This window comes from Thrips palmi, unplaced genomic scaffold (genome assembly GCF_012932325.1).
Source record: "Thrips palmi isolate BJ-2018 unplaced genomic scaffold, TpBJ-2018v1 HiC_scaffold_16, whole genome shotgun sequence".
In the NCBI taxonomy this organism is placed as follows: domain Eukaryota; kingdom Metazoa; phylum Arthropoda; class Insecta; order Thysanoptera; family Thripidae; genus Thrips; species Thrips palmi.
This window is the reverse complement of record NW_023144625.1, coordinates 15,266,363-15,287,115: the sequence shown is the minus strand read 5'-3', so window position 1 is coordinate 15,287,115 and position 20,753 is coordinate 15,266,363. Positions and strand designations below refer to the sequence as shown.

At 64.5% G+C, this 20,753-nt stretch overlaps 1 protein-coding gene across 4 annotated transcripts in view; it reads left to right on the top strand.

Annotated features, from left to right (window-relative positions):
* LOC117642838 (solute carrier family 12 member 5) overlaps positions 1-20,753 on the top strand; it is a 114,190-nt gene that overhangs the window by 1,282 nt on the left and 92,155 nt on the right. For 3 of the 4 annotated variants that reach the window (XM_034381425.1, XM_034381423.1, XM_034381420.1), the window contains exon 2: positions 4,438-4,485. The exons of the other annotated variant lie outside the window; for it this stretch is intronic. In XM_034381425.1, coding sequence (XP_034237316.1) covers positions 4,438-4,485 — 48 coding nt within the window. The remainder of the gene's footprint in view (positions 1-4,437; positions 4,486-20,753) is intronic. 4 annotated transcript variants of the gene reach the window in all.

The following is a 20,753-nucleotide window of genomic DNA, read 5'->3' as shown; positions in this document are numbered from 1 at the left end:
ACCCCCCGCCTCGCCCCCTCCCGATCCGCCGGCCATTTCCACCTGTAGGCGGCGAGTAAAAACGCGTGCATGTCCTGTCCGCGGCCCGCGGCTTGGCAGTGGCTCGGCGCTGTCGCGCTGCCTTGTCCGTGCAGACTGCTATCGGCGCCGTCGTCGCGGACGCGGCTCGGAACTAAACGGTGGCAGTGGCGCGGCGTGTGTGACGAATCCGGCGCGCGGCCGCGCGGCACGCGAAGAGAAGCGGAACGCAGAACACGCAGGACAGCGAGGCGTCGATAACCGCACCGCCGCCGGCCGGGCCCCACGAGGCCCCACGACGCCCTACGAGGCCCCGCCGCACTGCCGCGCGCATTTCAATTCGGAATCGTGTTTTTTTTTTCGGCCGCGGCGTTTTACACTTTTTCGAGTGTTTTCTCCTCCTGGCGGTGCGGTGCGCGGTGCGCGGCGGCCGGCCCGGTCCTTCCCTGCTCGAGGATTGGCCCGCCCCGCCGCTCCACTCGCGAGCCTCATTTGCATAATCCGCGGCGCGCTGTGGTGGCAAGGGCGTTGCAGCGCCGGATTAGCGCAGCGGCAATAAGGGAACGCCGCGGTGCTCGGCGGCTCGGCGACGCCATGGCGACGCGTCGCGACGCGCTGCGGAGTCATGCCGAACCGCGCTGCGTCGCTCCGTCTCCCTCGCGCCTCCACGGGACGCCCCATGGGTGCGAGAGAGACAGAGCGAGGGAAGCGGGGTTCGGATCGTCCTGGCTGGAGGCTTTTGGCGCGGCCTGCTTGGCGTCCTCGGTGACCTCCTTTGGCGCCACCGGCCGCGCGCTCCCTTCTTTTTGTGCCGAAAAGGCGAAAAGGCGACATCGGTGATGAGACCGACCCGGCGGCCCTGCGGCGCGGCCGGAGGTGCGATGCAGATCCCTGGTCTTTTGCAATGCAGATCGCTGCACGCCTCGGAGCGCCCCGGCCGCGGGAGCCGGCCCTACAGTGTCGCGCCGTCCACCCCACTGGTCAGCGAGTCAGCGACCGGCGGCCGGCCAGCCGCTCCCACGCCCCAGGGCGCCCCAGGGCCGATACGCGATGACCGAGGGAAGACCCCGCGACAGGGAGCTCCAACACAACGACGTGGTTTCGACTGTTAAAACCGCGGTCAAAACACTTTGTTAGTATAGCTGTTACACCACTAGTACTTCACAGCGCCCCAAAACAGGAAAATTTTCGGCAGCTTCTTGCATAATGATTTATATAGCTTTGACCTATAAACACGCCTTGGCTTTCTTTTGTTGTGAGGGTTTTTTCCTCCTTTTCTCCTCTCCTTTCCGTGCTCGGCGTGCATTTCCCTCTGGAGCTGCTGGCCGAAACGGGGCCAGGACGCCAGGGCCAGGGCCTCGGCCAGGGCGGAGCGGAGCAGTGGAGGTGCAGTCGGCCGGCGACTCCGATGGCGCGCGATGATGGAAACCTTCGGCCCGGCAGCGCCAGGGCCAAGGCGCCAGGCCAGCGCGCCCTGCAGACTGATTCCGAGCGCCTCTCTCTCACTCCTGGGGCGTCCTCTTTGAAGGTGCGAGAGAGACGGAACCGGCTTTTAGAATCAGTCTTCCGCTGCAATCTGGCCCCCTCCCTCCAGCTACAAATTGTGGCGCGAGACTTCCCCGCCTCGCTGCAGGCCTGCGCGCTCAACCGCGCCTCGTCGCTCTGTCTCTCTCGCGGCCTCACGGGCCGCCCCGCGAGTGCGACAGAGACAGAGCGACGGGATCGGAATCATGAGCCTGGCGCTCGCAGTGCAGCGCCAGCGCGGTGGGGCGGGCTTCCTCGGCGGCGATGGCGATACAATTATTTCCTTTATCCGCCATACCGAGGTGGCCACGGCACTGCCAAGGCAGTATCGGCCCGTCCGCTTGTCTCATTCTCTCCGACGAAGACGGGGGAGGGAAGTCCTCGCCGCAGAGTGTACCTTGGCCTCCTCCAGGACGGGACGCCCCTCCCCCTCCCCCTCCCCTCGTCCTCATTAGGCGGCTCTACCGGCTCGGAATGCCCGAATGCCCCCGAGTGACAATCAAGTGGCTCCGGCGGCCCGAGAGCCCCGAGAGGACGGCGCCACGCGACGCCACTACCCTGCCCGATCAGCGCCGGCGCCTGCTTCAGTCAGGGGCCCGAGGGGGCGCCCCCACCGCCCCCAACCCCCAACCCCCTTCCTCGGCCAAGGCGGCAAGGCGCGGCAAGGCGCGGCAAGGCGGCCCGGGGCCGCGCGGTGCATCCGGAAAGCTGTCCTGTCTGCACCTGGTGCGCCCAGCTGCCTGAGTCCCGCCAGACTGATTCCCGAGAGTCGCTTTCGTCGCTCCGTCCCTCTCGCACCTGCACGGGACGCCCGATGAGTGCGAGAGAGACAGAGCGACGAAGACGACTCTCGGAATCAGACTGCTGGGACGTGGACGACGTGCCGGCCTGGCGGACTTTTCCGTCTGCCCGGGGCTTTGGGGGGAAAGGGGCGGGGGCGGTTCCACCTTGCTGTGGTGCCTCTCTGCCCGTCTAGCCGCGTCGCCGGTAGACGGACTCCACGACCTGCTGTATCGCGGATCGCGATTTTAGGAGGGCGAAATCTGGTTCGGTGTGCGTCGCTAGCTTCGCTGCAGCCATGGCCTCGGGCGAGGGTGATGACGGTAGGGGTTGGGGTGGGGGTGTTTCGACTCCCCGCCGGCGGCGTGTGTGTGGCATGCGGGCCGTTCACACACACTCACACACACTCACACTCTTTTAGTCAGTGCCGTGCTACGCTGTGCTGCAGTTTATTGACAGGTATCTCCCTCCCGCACGCCACCGCACGCGAATGCGAGTCGGCGCCGCTCCAATCCGATGCCACAAACCTGCACAAACGGAGTCCCTTTTCTTCCCCGCGCTCGCGCTGTCTCGCGTACCTGCATTGTCCTGCATTGCCCTGCATTCTGCATCGCAACGACCGACAGGGCCTCCGCTGCATCGCGCAACAACGACGCCTACCTCGGCGTCGACGACGCAGCAGCACCAGTGTGTGAGTGCATACAAGTGTGCGTGAATGCAGTGAATGTGTGCGTGAGTCTAAGGTGAGTGGCGCAGTGTGCATGTGTGTGTGTTAATTTTGCACTGCGCCGCCGTGTATGGTACGTGGAAGTCTAGCTGCGCTGCATCCATGACAGCTTCTCTCGCTCGACTCTCCTTTCCCCCCGTTCCCCTCCCCCTCCGTAATCCCCTCCTCGTAAGAGTCTGCGCGCCGAGCCGGCCGCCAAAACTGTTTGCCGCCGAGTTGAAGTTCAAGTTGGCCGGGGATGCTCCGAGCCCGCTCCAGCCAAGGCTCCAGCCGCAGGTGCTGTTCCACCGCGCACTCAGCGACGACTTATCCAGTGCTCAAACATTATCATTTGCGTCGCGGGGCGGGGCGGGGCGGGGCGGAGCGCCGGAGGCAGCGCGACGGACACGGTGCGCGACGGTGCGACGGCAGCCTCTCCGCCGGCGGCTGACGACGACGGCGTGCTCCGTCGCCAGTTTCGTTGGCCCCGGCATTGTCCCCCCGCGGCCGTCCGTCCCGGTCCGTCCCGCCTGTCTCGGCTGGGGCACGCCGGGGCGGCTGCCGGTGCTTCGGGGGCCCCGGGGGCCTGCACGGCCTGCAGGGCCAGACGGCTCGGACTCCGTGCGATTGTTCCTGGAAACGGCGCAATGTTCGCTATGCTCGCGATGCGGGCGACGGTCTTGTTCCCTGAGCCTGGCGGGCCTGGCGGGCCGGGCGGGCCTGGCGCCAGGGACGCCCAGGACCCACCACACCGCCCCGTGTTGCTCGGCCCGCTCCGTGTAGTACTTCGTGTTCTCGGCGTTGTCTCGGGGATTATTTTGGCCGCTTTGCCTCGAGATTTATTCACCGCGCTAAGTGTTTTTGCTTGATGACGGTCCATTGTGCGGCCAGGGCCACGGCGCGGCGGGGCGGGGTGGGGCGGGGCGGGGCGGGGCTTTGGCGCGTGCCGTCTTATCTCTCTGACAGGTGCCCGCCTTGCCCTCGCCCGCCTCCAAACTAATTACAACGTGCATCTTCAGCGAAGGCCGCGAGCCCGGATTGCCGAAGCTGTTACGTGGGTTTGGCTTTTGGGGCGTCGGCCCTGCGCAAGCAGCCCTACGTCCGACTGTGTCCAACCGGCCCTGTGTCCAACCGGTCCTACGATCAACTGGCCCTGTCCAACCTGCAGGCCCTTTGCCCCACCGGTTTGCACCACGGCCCTAGGTCCATCGGGCCCGTGGTCCCACCGGCCCTGCCCCGCCTGTTGAAGTAGGTCAGGGCGGGGGTCGCACCAGTCGCACCCCATGCGCCCTTATTACGTTACGTGTCCAGAGTGCGCTGCAGCGGACCAAGTCGCCTTGTTTACTTTTCATGTGATTGTTGTGTCTGTGCACTGTAATGCTTTCGACTCACAGTGGCTCTTGTCGCAGGTGTTAGTGAGGTTGAGCCAGCCGAGGCCGCCGATGAGGGCGCCAAAGGTAACGCCAGTCAGAACCATCTTTGCGCTGTACCATATGCGACGCTGTCCTGCACCTGTCTTGTTGTGTCTGTTTTGTGTCAGATGTGCAGCACCCTCACCGTTCGGTGTTTCACTGTGTTTGTTCGCACTCATAGCTTTCACCACCGGAGGGTGCCAATTGGTGATTTCAATGTAAAAAAACAAACAAAGAAAGCAATTTATCCCTCCGGTATTCACCCACCACTGGACATGACGAGCCCACACATTGTGGCCACCGCACCGCTTTGGAGCATGTTGTGAATAATAAACGCGCCAGGTGATAATTAAGGAAAAATCAATGTCAACACTATCAACTTTTCATCGGGTCATCGAAAGGCATTATCGGCGGCCTCCCTTAATGGCGCCCGGGAGAATGCACTCGCAAACAAGCTGTTAATGCTTTTAATGAAGTTGGGAAAGTCCTTCTGCATTGCTTTTTCGTCGGTCTGAAGTTGGGAGTCCCTGCCGCCACTGCGCGATGCCCGCGTTCCGGGGACGCGCGCCGAAGTGGTCGCCAGCTAAATCGAGCACTCATTAATAAAAGCTCGCGAAGAACAGTCCACGGTAAAAGTATGTCACCCAGCACACCGTTCCTATGGATTCATTTTTCAGGAAGAAGAAGCTTGTTTGTTGGTCAGTTTGTAATTGTTGATGACAGATAGTTTACAAACTGCTTTCCCAGCGACTTCTTCGAAAATAAGTACTGCAGCACACCATGCCTGTCCCTGAAAAAAAATGCCTCGCATATTTTTGAGTGGGTGGACTCGAAGCGGTCTACACCAGATGCATTGGGAGATCATCAGTCGGCGTTCCCAATTCGGGCGGCGGCCGCCCGTCTGAACGGCCCCTCCGCCCCGCCCCGCCCCGCCCCGCCCCGCCGCCCCGCCCCGCCCCCCGCCCGCCCGCCCCGCCCGCCCGCCCCCCCGCCCCGCCCCGCTGCCCCGCCCCCCCGGGGGCGCGGCGAGCGGGGGCGGGGGGCCCGGGGGCGCCGGCCGGCGCCGTCTAATGCCAATGAAAATAGCATTAGTCGAATCGATTGAATCAGCACTCCTTGCCGCCAAAGCGTCGCTTTGGTTCCAGGCGCCGCGTAGCGCCGCGTGGCACCGCGGCACCGCAGCACGCCGCGGTTTGCATTATTTTTAAGTGGCGCGCTTCCGGCGCCGTGCGGCCTTCCGGTGCGGCACTGCCTGCGGACGGCCGCTCTGTCTCCCTCGCACCTGTCGGGGGCGCCCATGAGTGCGAGGGAGAGGGGCGACTTTCGGAATCAGTGTGCTAGCGGGGTGCATGGCGGTCTGCTCGAGGAGAAGGCCGTGAATGGGGGCGCGTGGCCGGGCGTGGCCGGGCGTGGCCGGGCGAGGCCGGGGAGGGTCCATGTGTGGGGAGGGCCAGGCCTCGGCCTCGGCCACGGCCTCGGCGATGGAGGCCGTGGGTCGTTGCCCGGCCTAACGACCCGGTTTGTTGGGTAGCTTGCTCTCGCCGGTCTCGTCAAAAGGCGCAGCATGGCAGCGCTGGTTACCTTGTATGCCTTGCCGCCGCTGTCGCGCCGTCGCACGGACTTACAGCAAACACAATTTCACCCCCGCTTTTTTCTGTGCTGGGCGGGGCGCCCTGATGAAGAAGCCGAGGTGCAGCGCAGCCCAGCGCAGCGCGGCCCGGAGTTTGAAACTCTGCACGAGTGGCTCGACGAGTGGGCTTTATACGGTGCATATGACGGCCGCGGCTTTGTGGCCTAGTTGTTGTTGTTGGACCGGCCGCCGCGAAGCGCACTGATAAAAAGCGGCGCGATCCACTGTAAAGGCCGTAACCCGCAGCGCGGCGCTGCTGCGATGCCTTGCTTTCTGCAGCCGCCTTTAAAATAGCGCACACGGGGGAATCGATCTGGGAAGCCGCGCAAGCAGACACACTCTCACACACACAGACTCTCTCTTTCTCTCTCACACACATGCACGCACGCACCGGTCCTCTCGCTCCCTCCCTCGCACGCACACTCGCAGGCTCGGACACGCGCACGCACACACGCGCTCACACACACCAACACGCACACAAACGCGCGCGCGCTCGCATCGCAGCAGGGGTGGATTGATGACAAGCCAAAGAGCCCCCCGCGCCGCTCGGGGCCGCTCGGGGCGCAAGGCTGCACGAAGCACGAGGCTTTCAGTGCTTGGAATAACTTCCCTCCCTAATGAGGTCGCGGGTTCCAATTAATTGGCCGTGGCTGCTGGGCAGACTGATTCCGAGAGTCGCCCTGTCTCTCTCGCACGCACGCGGCGCCCCGTGTGGGTGCGAGGGATACAGAGTGACTCCCGGGAGGACCCTCTGGCGCTGCCTCCGGGTGCGTGTCTTCGTGTGTGCGTGTCTGGCGGTTCGACGGTGGCCTCGTCAATCCGTCACGGAGACGCTCATCGTCTTCCTGACCTCCTGAGAGGGCGCCGCATCGACCGGCAGGCGCCACCGCCGTGGTGACACGCGCCCCTCCCTTCCGGTTCCGGCCTGAGGGTCGCCGAGGCCCCGCCGTGGCCCGGCCGTGGCTCGCCAAAGGTTTCGGTGGACAAGGGCGACGCTTGCGGCGTCGGCGTCGGCGTCGACTGCGGGATTCGCTGTGCCCGCCTCATCGCACTTCAGTGTACTTCAGTGTTTCGCTCTGCGCGACTGTACCCTCGCGCGGCGGGTCTTTGTCTTGACGGCTGCGCCGCGAAGGGTACCGGGTGTTCGACAGTGTTCGCGCCGGGTTTCGCTTCGCGGGGCTGTGCGCCACCACAGGCGCCGCGGGCCTGAAGCACCCTGTCTCGCCGGATGCGCCGCGAACGTGAAGGGTTGCGCCGCCCGCCGCCTCAAAGGGACTCCTTGAGACGCTGCGCGCCGCGCGGTCGGGGCGTTCTTGAACTTGAGGTGCACGACGTCGAGGAGCTCCAACAGCTAAATGGGGCAGGCGATGGCGTCCTTGGGCCGCGGGATTAACGCTGGTCGTTTGGCCGACGCGTCGGCGAGGCGCGACTGTCTGCTCGGAGCTGGCCTCGGGGCTTGGCCACGCCGGGGCCAGGCCGGCCAGGCCTTGGCCTCCGCCGTCGTCGGCGTGGTCGGTCGGCCGACGGGAACACGAGACGGAACGGGGGCCGCCCCAGCCCCGCCTCGCCCCGCCCCCGGGGGCCGCAAGAAAAAAAAATCGATTGATGGCAACAAGTGTGTCAGAGTGATGACAGTGTCAGCGCGGGTCCCTCTGGCCCAGCCAGCCCAGCCAGCACGGCCAGCCCGGCCCCCACTCCCCGCCGTCCACTCGCTAATGTTTACATTGAGCTGTGCCCCCGCCCCCGCCCCCACCCCAAACCCCTCCGACGCGTCGGGGTGTGTGCACACAACGTTGTCGTTTGGTTTTCGTTTTCATCTCGCAGTGTAGGCGATGGCGCTGGCACTCGCCCCGTCCCCGTCCGGGCTGTCCGGGCTGCAGCAAACAACATTCGCGACGTGTTTTTATTTCTTGCTTTTTCGGCGCAGCTTTTATCTTCGGGCGCTTTCGAGGGGCACGCCACGCGCGCATCCTCCGTGCCGGGGGCGGGGGTGGGGGCGGGGGTGGGGGCGGGGCTGTCCAGGGAAGGTCGTGGTGGCAATCCAAGCAGTGGTGGATCCACAGCCAGCGTGATGGGGCAAAGTATTGTAGAACTTGCGGAGGCTACCTTTCGGGCGGCTGTCTCCGTAACTCCCCTCCCGATCATCGCTCCAAGTTCCGGCCCCTGCAGCTCGTCATCCACTTGGTTTGCCGCTCTCGCCGCGCGCTGCTCGCCCTCTGCCGCCGTGTCACCGGCAATAGTGGCTGTGCCCCTTTGAGGGCCCCTCCCGCCCCAGCGCCCCGCGCCCTCGCGGCCCGGCCCCCCGGCCAGCAAGCGCCTCGCCGTTTATGAATTCAGCGCCCGTTCCGGCTAGTCGGGGCACCGGCAACGGCGGCGGCTCTGCGGCCCGGATCGCGAGGCCTCCTTTCGCTGCGACCAAATGCGTTTTACCGCCGGGACGGGCACGGCGGGGACGGCGGCGGGGACGGCAGACGCCCAGAATGGCGGCCACGTCGCCGCCCGCCCCCGCGACCCGACCCGACCCCGACGCCGACGAGAGCGACAAATGGCCACTCGTTGTTCACGCCGCCGTCGCCGCCATGCCGGCCGTTCGTTACGCCCGGAATGCGTTATTCGCAGAGCCGCGCTGGGAAACGGCGGAACTGGAGACGGCCGCTGTACTGCCGGTTCTGGCTCACACTCTGAGACCCCGAGGCGAGGCGAGGCGAGGCGAGGCTCATTGCCGAAGCGAATATTGATGCCGAGCGCGCCGGGCCGCGGCGTGGCGGTACGGCGCGTCAGCCTGGCGGGTAGGCCGCCGCCGCACACACCTGCCCGCGGCCTGCCTACCTCCCAGGCGGTTGGAGGCGCCCCGCCGCCGTTAGCTGCTTCGCTGGTGCTTCCCGCCCCCTTGATTCGTCCCTCCTCGGTCTCGGCCTGCACCGCCTCCCTCTGCAGCCAGCAGCCCAGACGACGGCGCGGCCCCGCAGCTGGCACGCCCGCCGGCGCCGATCCGCCGGAATTGATCGATGAAGAAACAATGACCGTCCGGGCGGCTCGACCCGGCTCGGCCATGGCATGGCGGCATGGCGGTGGCGGCAGGGGTCGCCGCCACCGTACCACCACACCAGGGCACCGCAGGGCACTGCAGGGCGCAGGCTGCTCTAAGCCGCCCGACTCGGCCAGTCGGCTTTGTGGCAGCAGCGTCCCTTGTCTGCCTGTCTGCCCCACTGCAGCCCCGCCCCCACCCCCACCCCGCACGATGCACTGACCGCCACTTTCCGAACGCTGACGGCGCGGCCGGCCTACCGCCTGATTAGCGCGCGCGACAATCTCACCGCGTCGAGATAGCTAGGATTTGCGCCAGCTGCGACAACAACAACAACAGCATGACGACCGCCAACAACAACCAGAAGAGCGAGCACCCCAATGCGACCCGCCACGTCACGCGCGCCGCCCGCTAGCGGAGCTCTGCGGTTTTGTGGCACACCCTGCGCCGCACCAGCGTACTAGCGTGTTGCCGGGTCCCCTGATGCTGTCTATAGTTTGTTGTGCACGTCTGGGGTGGGGTGGGGGTGGGGTTAAGAGCGGGTCGGCCACGAGAGGGAGAGAAATACGGGTCACTGGAAAAGGCCGGGCCGGGCACGAGATGGAGCGGTCCAAAAGGCGAGAGTCCGAGACCCATGACCTTACCACTCCCTGAGCGCCCGCAACTCCTCCAACCCCGCTGGCCGTGTGCCGTGCCAGCCCCCCCCCCCCCCCGGATCGAGCAAACTCATCCCGTGACGTGTGCGCGCTTTGCCATTCTCTCCAGAACACGACAGTCCCCCCCCCCCCCCCCCCCCCCCCGGCCGTGGAGCGGCGGGGATGGCGCCGCCCCTTTTTGAAGGGCCACTTGGCCGTCGGCTGCCGTCGGCGCGGCGGTAGTGATTGGCGCGGTGTAACCACCCGTTCGCTTCATCCCCCACAAGGCCCGCTAGGCCACGGGCTAGGCCGGCTCGAGCCCTGCCGGCTTGGCGGAACTTTGCCGCGGGCTTTTGTCTCCGTCCCTCGCGAGGTGGCTGCGGGGCGGGCGGCGTTTCCCCCGCTCCCTCGTGAGTGCGAGAGAGACGGAGCGACGAAAACGACTCGGGCCTGCGGGCCCGCGCATTTACTCCACACAACACACGTGCGGGCCGCTGCTACCTGCTCTTGACTGGAAAAGTGTGTGTTTGTGTGTGTGCGCCCTGCAAACGGTGTGTCGGGGGAACGCAATGCCCTGCTTGCCCCGCTTGCCCTGCTTTATCGAAAACAGCCACGTTTGTAGGCGGGGCGGCCCGGCGGCCACTGATACACTGATAGGCGGCGCGCGGCGTATCGCCAAACATTTGGCGCGCCGGAACGCGAAGCGCGAACACGTCTGTTCGACGAGCAGGGCGGTTATTCGCGGCACGCGTGGCGGGGAAAAGTATACGCGGTAAATGGAGAGAGAGAGACAGTTAGCGTGGCGCGAGAGAGTGAGAGAGAGACGGCAATCTCTCGGGGAACGAGTAAAGGCGAGCGAGCGGTGTGCGGGCGAAGAGCGCCTGACGAGCGCGGGGTAGGCCCGCCCGCAGCACGCGTAGGTGCGGCAGGTCGGCCGTGTCGTCCTGCAGGCGCTCCCGACCCGCTGAGCGCTGATTCTTAACAGTGGCTCCGTCTCTCTCGCACCCGAAGGGCGACCCGCTCGCGTGCGAGAGAGAGACGGAACGACTGTTCGGCATCGGCCTGCTGCTGCGTGGCCGGGCTCCGCCGCCGTCAGCGATCTGATACGGTCGGGGCGAATTTAATTTCGGGGGATGTGGCCGTGGCCGCGCTGCTCTCGAGTCCGGCCGGCCCTGGGCTAATGGAGGCCCGCCAAAGTGTTTAGCTCAGCGCCGCACTCCGCACTCTCGGGGAACCGCGGGGAGCGGGGCGGCCAGGACGGGACGGCAATGGCTTTGGGGATTTTTGGCGCCGAGCACCGCAAGGAACAACCGCGGTGGGTCCGGCCGTCCGGCCCAGCAGGCTGCCTCCCCGTCGTCGCTCTGTCTCTCTCGCGCTCGTGGGGCGGTCCGCAGGGGTGCGAGAGAGACAGAGCGACGGCGGAGAGACAGCCCGCAGGCCCGGGATGTATGCGAACGCCAATAATCGGCGTTGAAAGAGAGAGGGGAGGCCGGCGGCGGGCCCGTGCGAAATAACCCGCAGGGCGTGGCCGCCGCGGCCCCGGCCGGCCCCGGGCACAGGGTGGCGCGCCGCGCCGTGGCGCCCGGGCCAAAGGTACACAAGGGGCGGATGGCTGCGTCCGAGAGGGCGGCGCCATTCTCGGCCGCCAACGAAAGCGCGTGGCACGTCTGCCTCGCCTCGGACGCCGCCTGGCCGCCTCGCACAGTGGGACTGGCTCCGCGCCCCGCCCCGCCCGGCCGGCCGCCTGAATGCTTGATTTAAATTTCAGCCTGAATTGCGGCGGCTACACTGATAGCGTGGCCGGGGTGGTGGCGGGTGGCGTCGACGGGGAGGGTCTCGGGAAGGTAATGAGAAGCCGCACCGCGCAGTGTGCCAGTCTGCCATGGCGACGCCCTGGCCGAAGCCGTGGCCGGCATACTGGTATGGCGAGGGGTAGCGCCGAGAGGTAGCGAGAAATTTTGAAACGTTGGTCCGGCGGGAGCCGAGGAAGGCAATGATATACTTTTGAAAGGTTGCCCGGGTGCGGGCCGAAAAAGGATAATATTGGTTTCGAAACGTTGGCCGCGCGCGAGCCGAAAAAGATAATATCATCTTTTGGAAACGTTGGGCGGGCGTGCGCCGAAAAAGATGATAAGAAGCTTTCCTTTCCTGCGGCCTGCGCGTTGCGCGTCGCCTCGGCCGGCGGGGCGGAAGCAAGCGGAGCTGCACGGCCTCGGCCTCGGCCTCGGCGGGGCGGCGGGCCAAGACGAAGGGGTTGCTGCCGGTGGAGGCCGTGGGACTCGTCGGCGAAAGGCGAGACGGTGGCTAACGAGCCTGTTGGGGACGGGGACTGCGGACGCGGCGGTGGCGGCGGGCGAGGACGACGCCGGCCACGGCCTCGGCCGGGATGGCCGCGCCTTAATAAGCGCCGCAAGAAAATAATTTCCTTTTGCCGGCCGATACTGGCGAAAGCGGGAAAGCGGAAAAGCCAGATTAAATTGGAGGGGACGCGCAGCCGAAACACAGCTTTACCCAATTATACCCTAAAATACCGTATTTTACCGTTATTTACGTAACTTTGAATCTTACCGGTATTTTTACATCCCTACTCCAGCGTGACTCCAGCGTGACTCCAGCGTGACTCCAGCGTGACTTCGCTCCAGCGTGGCCGTGCGTGTGGTGCAGCGAGGCGCCGTTCCGAGGGAGGAGCTGGCCGCTGGCGCAGCGTGCCTTTGTAGTGTGGCGGCGAGGCGGCGTGGCGCAGGCGGGGCGCACTGCCGGAGCGAGCTGTCGGTCCTTTGGTTGGCTTTGTGGGGCTGCTCCAGGCTGCAGGGTCGGCCGCGTCGCAAGCAGTACGGAGTGTACGGAGTACGTGCGTACCCGCAGTGCGCCGTCTATGCCTGCGGCCTGCGGGCACACTGGTAGCGCAGCGCCGCAGCGCCTAGCTAGCGTATGAGGGTGGCTCTGAATAGGTCCCTTCCCCTCCAGTTTCTTTTCGCAGTGTGCCTGTCCACGGCGTCCCTCTGATTGCCTGCGCGCGCTGGGGACTGGAAACCCACGCGGGGAATAATAAAAGTGTTTTAACGGAATTAACGGAAAAGGAAAGCATCTGCATTGGAGATGAAGGGCACGCTAGCGCCGCCAGCGCCGTCTGGCGGCAGGCAGCGCGCGGCAGCGCCGAGTAACGGCCGACTGGATTAAAACCGCGGCGAGGATGACGCGGTGCGGACGCGGCACCTTTGCAGTGGCGTGGTTGTCGTCGCCGGGGATGCACGCCGCGACACAGTGGGCCAGAAGACCGGTGGTGGCGGACAAAACTCTAGATGCGTTTTGAGCTCCAGAGTCGCTGATCATGGCTCTAACGCAGCGGTTCCCAACCTTTTGCGGTTCGCGACCCCAAATTTGTAGCCAAAACTTTCCGCGACCCCCAGGAAAAATTTCGCGACCCCACGCGACCCCTCCTTTAGCATGCCTTTGTTATGGAGTGCGATTATCTGCCTTAGTTTGGGAGCAGTATTGCCGCAAAGTTGATCAAAACGGTCACAAATGTCTTAAAAAATCGTGTTTTGGGCCGACTTTAAGCATCTACTGCGTCTGATCCGAGGCGGTAAATCGTCCTCCCTCAACGGGCAATTGGTCTTTGGACCTTCCTTTTGCATGTCTTTGTTACGGAGTGCGATTATCTGCCTTAGTTTGGGAGCAGTTTTGCCACAAAGTTGATCAAAACACGATTTTTCAGACATTTGTGACCGTTTTGATCAACTTTGCGGCAAAACTGTTCCCAAACTAAGGCACATAATCGCACTCCGTAACAAAGGCATGCTAAGGTAAGGTCTAAAGACCAATTGCCCGTTGAGGGAGGACGATTTACCGCCTCGGATCAGACGCAGTGGATGCTTAAAGTCGGCCCAAAACACGATTTTTTTACAGACATTTGTGACCGTTTAGACCAACTTTGCGGCAGTACTGCTTCCAAACTAAGGCAGATAATCACACTCCGTAACAAAGGCATGCAAAAGGAAGGTCCAAAGACCAATTGCCCGTTGAGGGAGGACGATTTACCGCCTCGGATCAGACGCAGTGGATGCTTAAAGTCGGCCCAAAACACGATCTTTTACAGACATTTGTGACCGTTTTGATCAACTTTGCGGCATTTAAGCAGCCAGTGCTCGGCGTGTGGGCCAGCCGGGAAAACACCGCGACCCCAGGTGACCCCAGCCACCTCGCCGCGACCCCTCGAAATTTTTTTCGAGGGGTCCCAAGGTTGGGAACCGCTGCTCTAACGAGACGTGTGACCCCACCAATGGATTCCTCGTTCGGAGAGCAATCCATTGGTGGGGTCACACGTTCGGCTCGAGTCCCGTTTGGCGACTCTGGAGCTCAAAACGCGTCTAGAGTTTTGGCCGCCTCCGCCGGTCCTCTGGCCCACTGTGCGCGAGCAGCGAGCACTGCAAGTCGGTGTCTGGCGCCGCCGCGCCGTTTCGCACATTGTCTATCCACACCTTTCGATTAGGAGGGCATCGATTGCCTGGCTGGGGCGGCCTGCGGGCTGAGTCCGAGCGGCGCCCTCTCTCTCTCTCTCTCCGTCGCTCTCGCGGGGCGCTCCTTGCGGGCCCTGCGGGTGCGAGAGAGACGGACCGACGAGCCTCTCGCTCGGAGTCAGCCGGCTGGGGCTCTGCCCGTGGGCGCGGCCCGAGCCCCGGCGACGTGCACCGCCAGCCCCGGCATCGCCGCGGCCGCCCCGCGATAGGGGTGGAGAGGGGCGGGGCCAGGCGGGGCCAGGCGGGGCCGTCTCGCCAACCAGTCCGGGTCAACGAACCGCCACGACGCGAAATGAACGAGCGAATTAGGGAGACGGTGGGACTGTCAAGGCCTTGTCGTTGGCATGGCCATGGCCCGGAAGACTGGCTGACTATCTGGCTGGCTGGCTGCCTGGCTGGCTGGCGGTCTAAAACAATTTCGCGGCGCGTCCGCCACCGCGCTGCCGCGCTCCACTGTAGGGCTCCGGCGTGGCGGTGCCGGCGGTGCCGGCGTATATATTCGGAGCGGGAAGAGTGACGCCCAGCGCGCAGCGAAGACGGACGAGCAGCGTCGTCCCGTCGCGTTGCGCGCCGCGGTCGAAACAAATAAAAATGTGGTGCCTCCCCCTCCTCCTCCTCCTCTGTCTCGCTTTCATTGTTTTCTGTCCGTTCATTCCGTCGGCGTGGCCGCCGTCCCATCTCTTTCCAGCTGTTTCGCCGCGCAAACAATTATGCGCTTGATTCGGGTAATTGAAGCGCCTTGTCCAGAAATGACGTAACGCCGCGACACGTAACGCGTGGTAATGACAGGGCGGCCCCAAGGGTCGCCGGATGACGTCACCGCGGCGCTTCTTCGCTCCGTCTCTCTCGCTCCCCTGCGGGACGCGCCGTGAGAGCAAGGGAGACAGAGCGACGAAATCGGCCGGTGGTTGGGCGGACTGCCCGGGACGGCCCTGTCCCTGCTAAAAGTGAGGCCGGCTCCCTTGTGGCCGGCCCACTGTACGGTGTAGGGACTAGGGACGGGCCGCGATGAGGGGCTTCCCGGACAAAAAGGGCCAAGTTATTTCGCCCAGAGACCTCGGCCCGCCTCGGCTTGGCCGGAGGAGTCGACCCTGAAAAAAATGAGGGGTTGCCTTTCCCCGGCACCCCACCCCCGCAGTGTGCGCGCTCCTCGATATAAGGGCACCTGTGAAAGAATGGGGACGAATCATACAGAACAAAGGCTGTCACGGCCTCGCTCGGCGTGGCCCGGCGTGGCTCGGCGCATGCAAGGAATACCTGCCGGGGCCGCGGGGGCCGGGGGCCTGGGGCAGCGTGGGGCGAGGCCGCGCGCTCCTACACCACGTAACGGACGGGGCGGAGCGCCGCGCCCCGCGCACTGCACTGACATCAGACGAAATACGACAAGGCGGGTCCACTGAAAATTCTCGCTCAGTCGGTTCGAAGAATTTTTCTGATTCAATCAAATTTGGCGTTTTCTCTGCGGTCCAGGGTCGCCAGGCCAGGCCGAGCGACCGGGCTTTCAGTGAGACACACTGGACGGGCCTGACGGGGCCCCCGACGGGGCGACGGGGCCCCGGACAATGGAATCATTGTGGCGGACATCGGCGGTCCGCGGCCAAGGGGATCGTCGGCTAAGTCTCCTGCAGGCCGATTCCGAGAGCCGTTTTCGCCGCCGTCTCTCTCTCTCGCACCTATACGGGGCGCCCCGTGAGTGCGAGAGAGACAGAGCGACGGAAACGGCTCCCGCGGATGGCCGCGGTGCGCACTGCAGCACCCTCTTGACCTACATTAGGTGCTACTTCTTGTCGAGCCGAAATGAGGGATCCGAGGCCCCGAAGCTGCGAGGCCCTGGCCTGAGAAATGGCCCGTGGAATTGGAAATTGCGCAAAGTGGCGCTCCCACACTGCCAGACCACGCGGCCATCCTGCGGGACGCGGCGACACCAACGAGAACGGGTGGCCCGGGCAACAAGTCCGCTGGAAAGTGGATTTTTGCTTTTGTTTTTGTTTATGGACCTGTAGTCGGGGGAGGCTGCGCGAGGCTAGGCTGCGTGCGCCGGCGAGGCCGTTTCCAGCTCTGCAGGGTCCCCGTAGGAGGAGGGCGAACTTATCTCCTGACGGAAGTTGGCTGTTTCCGGTCGATGCGATGCTCATTCCACTTCCGGTGTGCCTAATTGCTCGGACTGGGCACCGTGCTGCAGGCTGCTCGCCTGGCGGGGCGACGCGGGGCGAGGCCACCCCTTTTCTCTGCTGTCTCGCTCTCTCTCTCTCCCCCTCTCTTTCTTCTTCCCTCTCCCTGTGCCGTCAAAGGGGCCGGGCGGACTGTCTCCTGGAATGCACTGCACTTTAATCTCGCATGCAAAAGAGCATCGATCACTGTCTCATCCCCACTGGGGCATCCCTTTGTGAAATGGCTCCGAGGAGTTTCAGATATTCATTCATCTCACCTTTCTGTACGAACGAATACCCGAACTTTCACGGCGTGTGTCGGAACGAACAGTTCCGAGTCGAGGGCATTCAGCCTGGCCACTTTGAAGCAGGCCGCCTCCAGCGCCCCCTCCCCCTTCGACGCCCGCTTCCACTCTGACAAACTTTGAAAGGCCGGCACCGCCGCGTTATCAAACCTCATTCCCAGCAATGAATGCAGATCCCTGTATTATTCTTACGTTATAAGGACGAACGGGAAGAGGAGGATCGATTCACAATCTCTTTGGTTCTACAAGTTTGACTTCATAGACACGGTGATAGTTTCGGATATTTTGGTATGTTGGTACTTTTGATTTATTTTTTTCCAGTCGTGCGGTCCGTAACATTCGTCAGTATATTTGTTTACAAGACTGTTTGGTGTGATTCTGAAGAAAAAAAACACCTGTAATGTGGCGTCCGCGTCGTGACTTGCGGATGGATGCGATTTCATTTTTATTTCAAAAACTCAAAGTACGTAATGAAAAGGCAACAAATTGAATTCAGAGGTCGGGGGCCAGAGTAATCCCCAAAAGTCGGTTTTAACTTCCCGTGGAGGGAGGACGGAAACCTTCTCAGCTGGCTGTATTCGAACCCGGGGCCTGGACGTCACGGCGCGATTGCGATCGGAGCCTTGAATTTGTGATGGAAAGTTGTTCCCTTTGGCGGGGCGGGGCGGGGCGGGGTGCCCTCGGCCGTCACGTTTCCTACATGTTTTCGCGGTCGCGGCGACAACAGGCTCCAATTAATTCATCGGCCGTGCTGCCATCGACCAGCCGAGCGATTCCGAGGAGTCACTTCCTGTCTCTCTCGCACTGCTGCGGGGCGGCGGGGCGTCCCGACGAGTGCGACAGAGACAGCGACGCTTCGTCCGCGGCCACACGTACGTGCGGGCTGCGGGACCAGGGCCGGCCAGGCCGCAGGTGGGAGGAGAGCCATCTTCGAAATGGATTCGCTGAGAGGGAGGGAGAGACAAGAGAGAACTTGAGCAGCGCGCCAACTTTTAATCACACGCCCCGCACGGCCGGCAGCTTTCTCAGGGCGGACGTGCGGGACGCGGCGGGACGGCCCGGGGCAGCCATCGCACTCTCACACTGGCACGCGCGCTGTCTGTCTCTCTCAAACACACAAGACACACACTCGTCTGAGGCCGCCGCACGCTGCTTCAATGTCGTGAGTGCGCGAGCCCTCGAAGCAATTGGATCGACGCAGCCAGCCAGGGGACTGATGCACTGTGCTGCCCGCCCCACCCCGCCCCGCCCCACCCCGCCCCACCCCGCCCCGCCCTTGGGGCGGTGCCGCCACCGCCTTGCACTTGCACCACATTGCCGAGCCGCGGCACAGCGAAGTCCGTATTGACAGAGCGTGGCGGGGCGGGCGGGGCGGGGCTGGGCGGGCGTGGCGGGGCGGGCGGGCGGGCGTTCAGTGGGGCACGCAGAGTGGAGCGGTCTGCACACGCCGCTGGGGCTCGGGCGGCCCCACCAGGCCGGCCGGGGCGACGGGGGCGGTTGGCACCCCTACAACAATGTGTGCGCGGTGCGGTCCAGCCTGGTCCGGGTGGCGGCGGCCCAGATTGCAGGCCGTGTTGACGAATGGCCGTTGGATTAGCCCCCCGCTGCAGCATGGCATCGCTGCGTGGCGCTGCGTGTCCGGTGTGCCGCACCGCCCGGCCTGCCCCGCTCCGGCTTACAGCCCCGCGCCCCGCGAGCACGGACCGAATCAGGCGGCGACCTCCGCGCGTGAATTCGAGGCGAGGGAGGGGGCATTCGGGAGGCGATCAGGAATGAGGCCAGCAGACGAACGAGGGCCTTTCTCGGAACCGCGCGCCGAGGCCGGCCGTGCGCTCGTCGCTCTGTCTCTCTCGCGCTCTTACGCGACGCGCCATGAGTGCGAGAGAGACAGAGCGAGGCCGGCCGGCGGAAGGGGTGGGGGCGACGACGAAATTGCTGGGCGGTGAAGGGTGCGGCCGGGCGACCGCCACACCGCAAGGGCCGCAAGGACTCGGACTTGTTGTCGGCCCGCTTCCCAGCCGCCCTTCTCCCGCTTCGTTTCCTCGAGACATCCGGAGACATCCATCGCGACACGCGTTACCTCGCCCGGGAGGCGCCGCTTGGATCCGGGCCATGACGCCGTCTGTCTCTCTCGCACTCGAGGGTCGTCCCGTGTAGGTGCGAGAGAGACAGAGCGACGAAAACGATGACTCTTGGAATCAGTCTGCTGGACCTGGACCGACGCCATGCCGCCTGGTGCCGCCTGTCACACTGGGGCACGGGGGCGGCGGCAGGGGGGCGTTTGTGGCGGCTGCCACTGCATGCTGGAGGACTTGAAGGAGCACTGCAGCCTACGGTGTGCCGCCAGCAGCAGCGAGACACAGACAATGGTGAGATGAGTAGTTCGAGAGGACCGTTCCAGCCTGCGCCGCGGCGGCCCGGAAAGGCGAGTCTTCATCACGGGGGTATTGTAGTGGCGTGGCGGCGGCGCGGCGCCCGGCTGGAAAGTTTGTCCGCGGTGCACGTGCGCGCCACGTGTGCTTGCATTCCGCGGACGGCGCGGCACGGCGCGGCGGAGGGGGACGTTTTTGCAACAGCGAGCGGGCCGGGCGGGGCCGGGTCGGCGCGGGGCTGAAGAAGACGCTCCTCTTTTTGTCGAGGACGCCGTCGTCGTGGCGCGGTGCGCGGCGTCCCCTCCACTGGTCGATGTCGGCCTGGGAGGGAAGGAGAGATGCGCGGGATTCATGGAAATCCTCGAGTGGATTCCTTGCCGCGTGTCTCGGGAACACCGGCAGGCAGCCCGGCAGCAAAGGCAAGGATATTGGCGGCGTCCTCGTGGCGCGGCGTGGCGGGCGGAAAGGACCTCGCCGCTCCGTCTCTCTCGCACCCACGCGAGGCGCCCGCAAACCGCGAGAGAGACGGAGACACTGTTCGCGGAGGCGGCCCGCAGGAAGGAACATCGCACCTCGTTTCGCCAGGACATCCTCGGCCGGGCGGACAACGACGTAGAGCTCCTTGCGACATTTTCCGCTTTGCGAGAACGTCTCGGGAACGACGGAGAGACCCGTGCGTTATGCGTGGGTGAATCAAGTTTTGAAATTGAATCTGAAAGTTGTTAAGTTGCTCCCGGTGCGACACGTCGTTCGTAACGTCACCGTATGTACGAGGCGGAGCACGGAGCCTCGCACAATCCGGTGTTTCGTTAAATGGAGCCCCGAGCTCGGCACGCTGTCGGGGCCGTACGTGTGGTGCGGGGCTGGGGGGTGTCTCGGTGCCCCGCGCACACCGCCAGGGACACGTCCGTGGCGGTAATGGTCCTTTAATGTCCTGGCCGCCTCCATCCACCTCGTCCTCGTCTTGGCCGAGTCGATTGCCCACACGGCCCCGCGCGGCCCTGCAGCGAGGTTGGCCAATCAAGGCTCCTGTGCTCCCAGCAGGGCTCCGGGCCGGGTTCTCGGAAGCCCTGCAACAGCCCTGGAACAGCCCTGGAACAGCCCTGGAACAGCCCTGGAACAGCAGCAGCCCCTTCTCCCAATCTAACTTCCTCGACTGATGCAGACAATCCATCAGCAGCCCCGCGATGGCAGTGGCGTGGCGGTGGCGGCCTTCCTGGAAGCCTAGAAGCACGCCGCTGCAGCAAGCAACGCGAAGCAACGCGAAGCAACGCGTTGCGCTGGCGCCGCGGATTTCCATACCAACGTGATTAGGATCGACGCCCCGCTAGCGGTGTGCTAGCGGTGTGCTGCCGGGGGCGGGGCGGGGCGGGCGCGTCATCGCGCCGCTGCTATTTCACGCCTCATCAAAGTTTCCCCCTATGCTGCGACCTGTGTGTTTCGGGGCCGCGCGCCGCGCGGTTCGCCGCGCTTTTGACTCGAAATTTCGCTTTTGCGGAGTGGGGCGCTGCTACTACACTGCCGCCGACTCGCCCGCGCGTCTGGTTATCGGGATCCGCGACCGAAGCCGGAAAGCGAAATGGCGTCGCGCGGCGAGATACGCTAATCGGGGAAATTGGTTCGCCGCGAACGCCCCCTCCACCCCACTGTCGGGGAAAGAACTTTATTCGTTC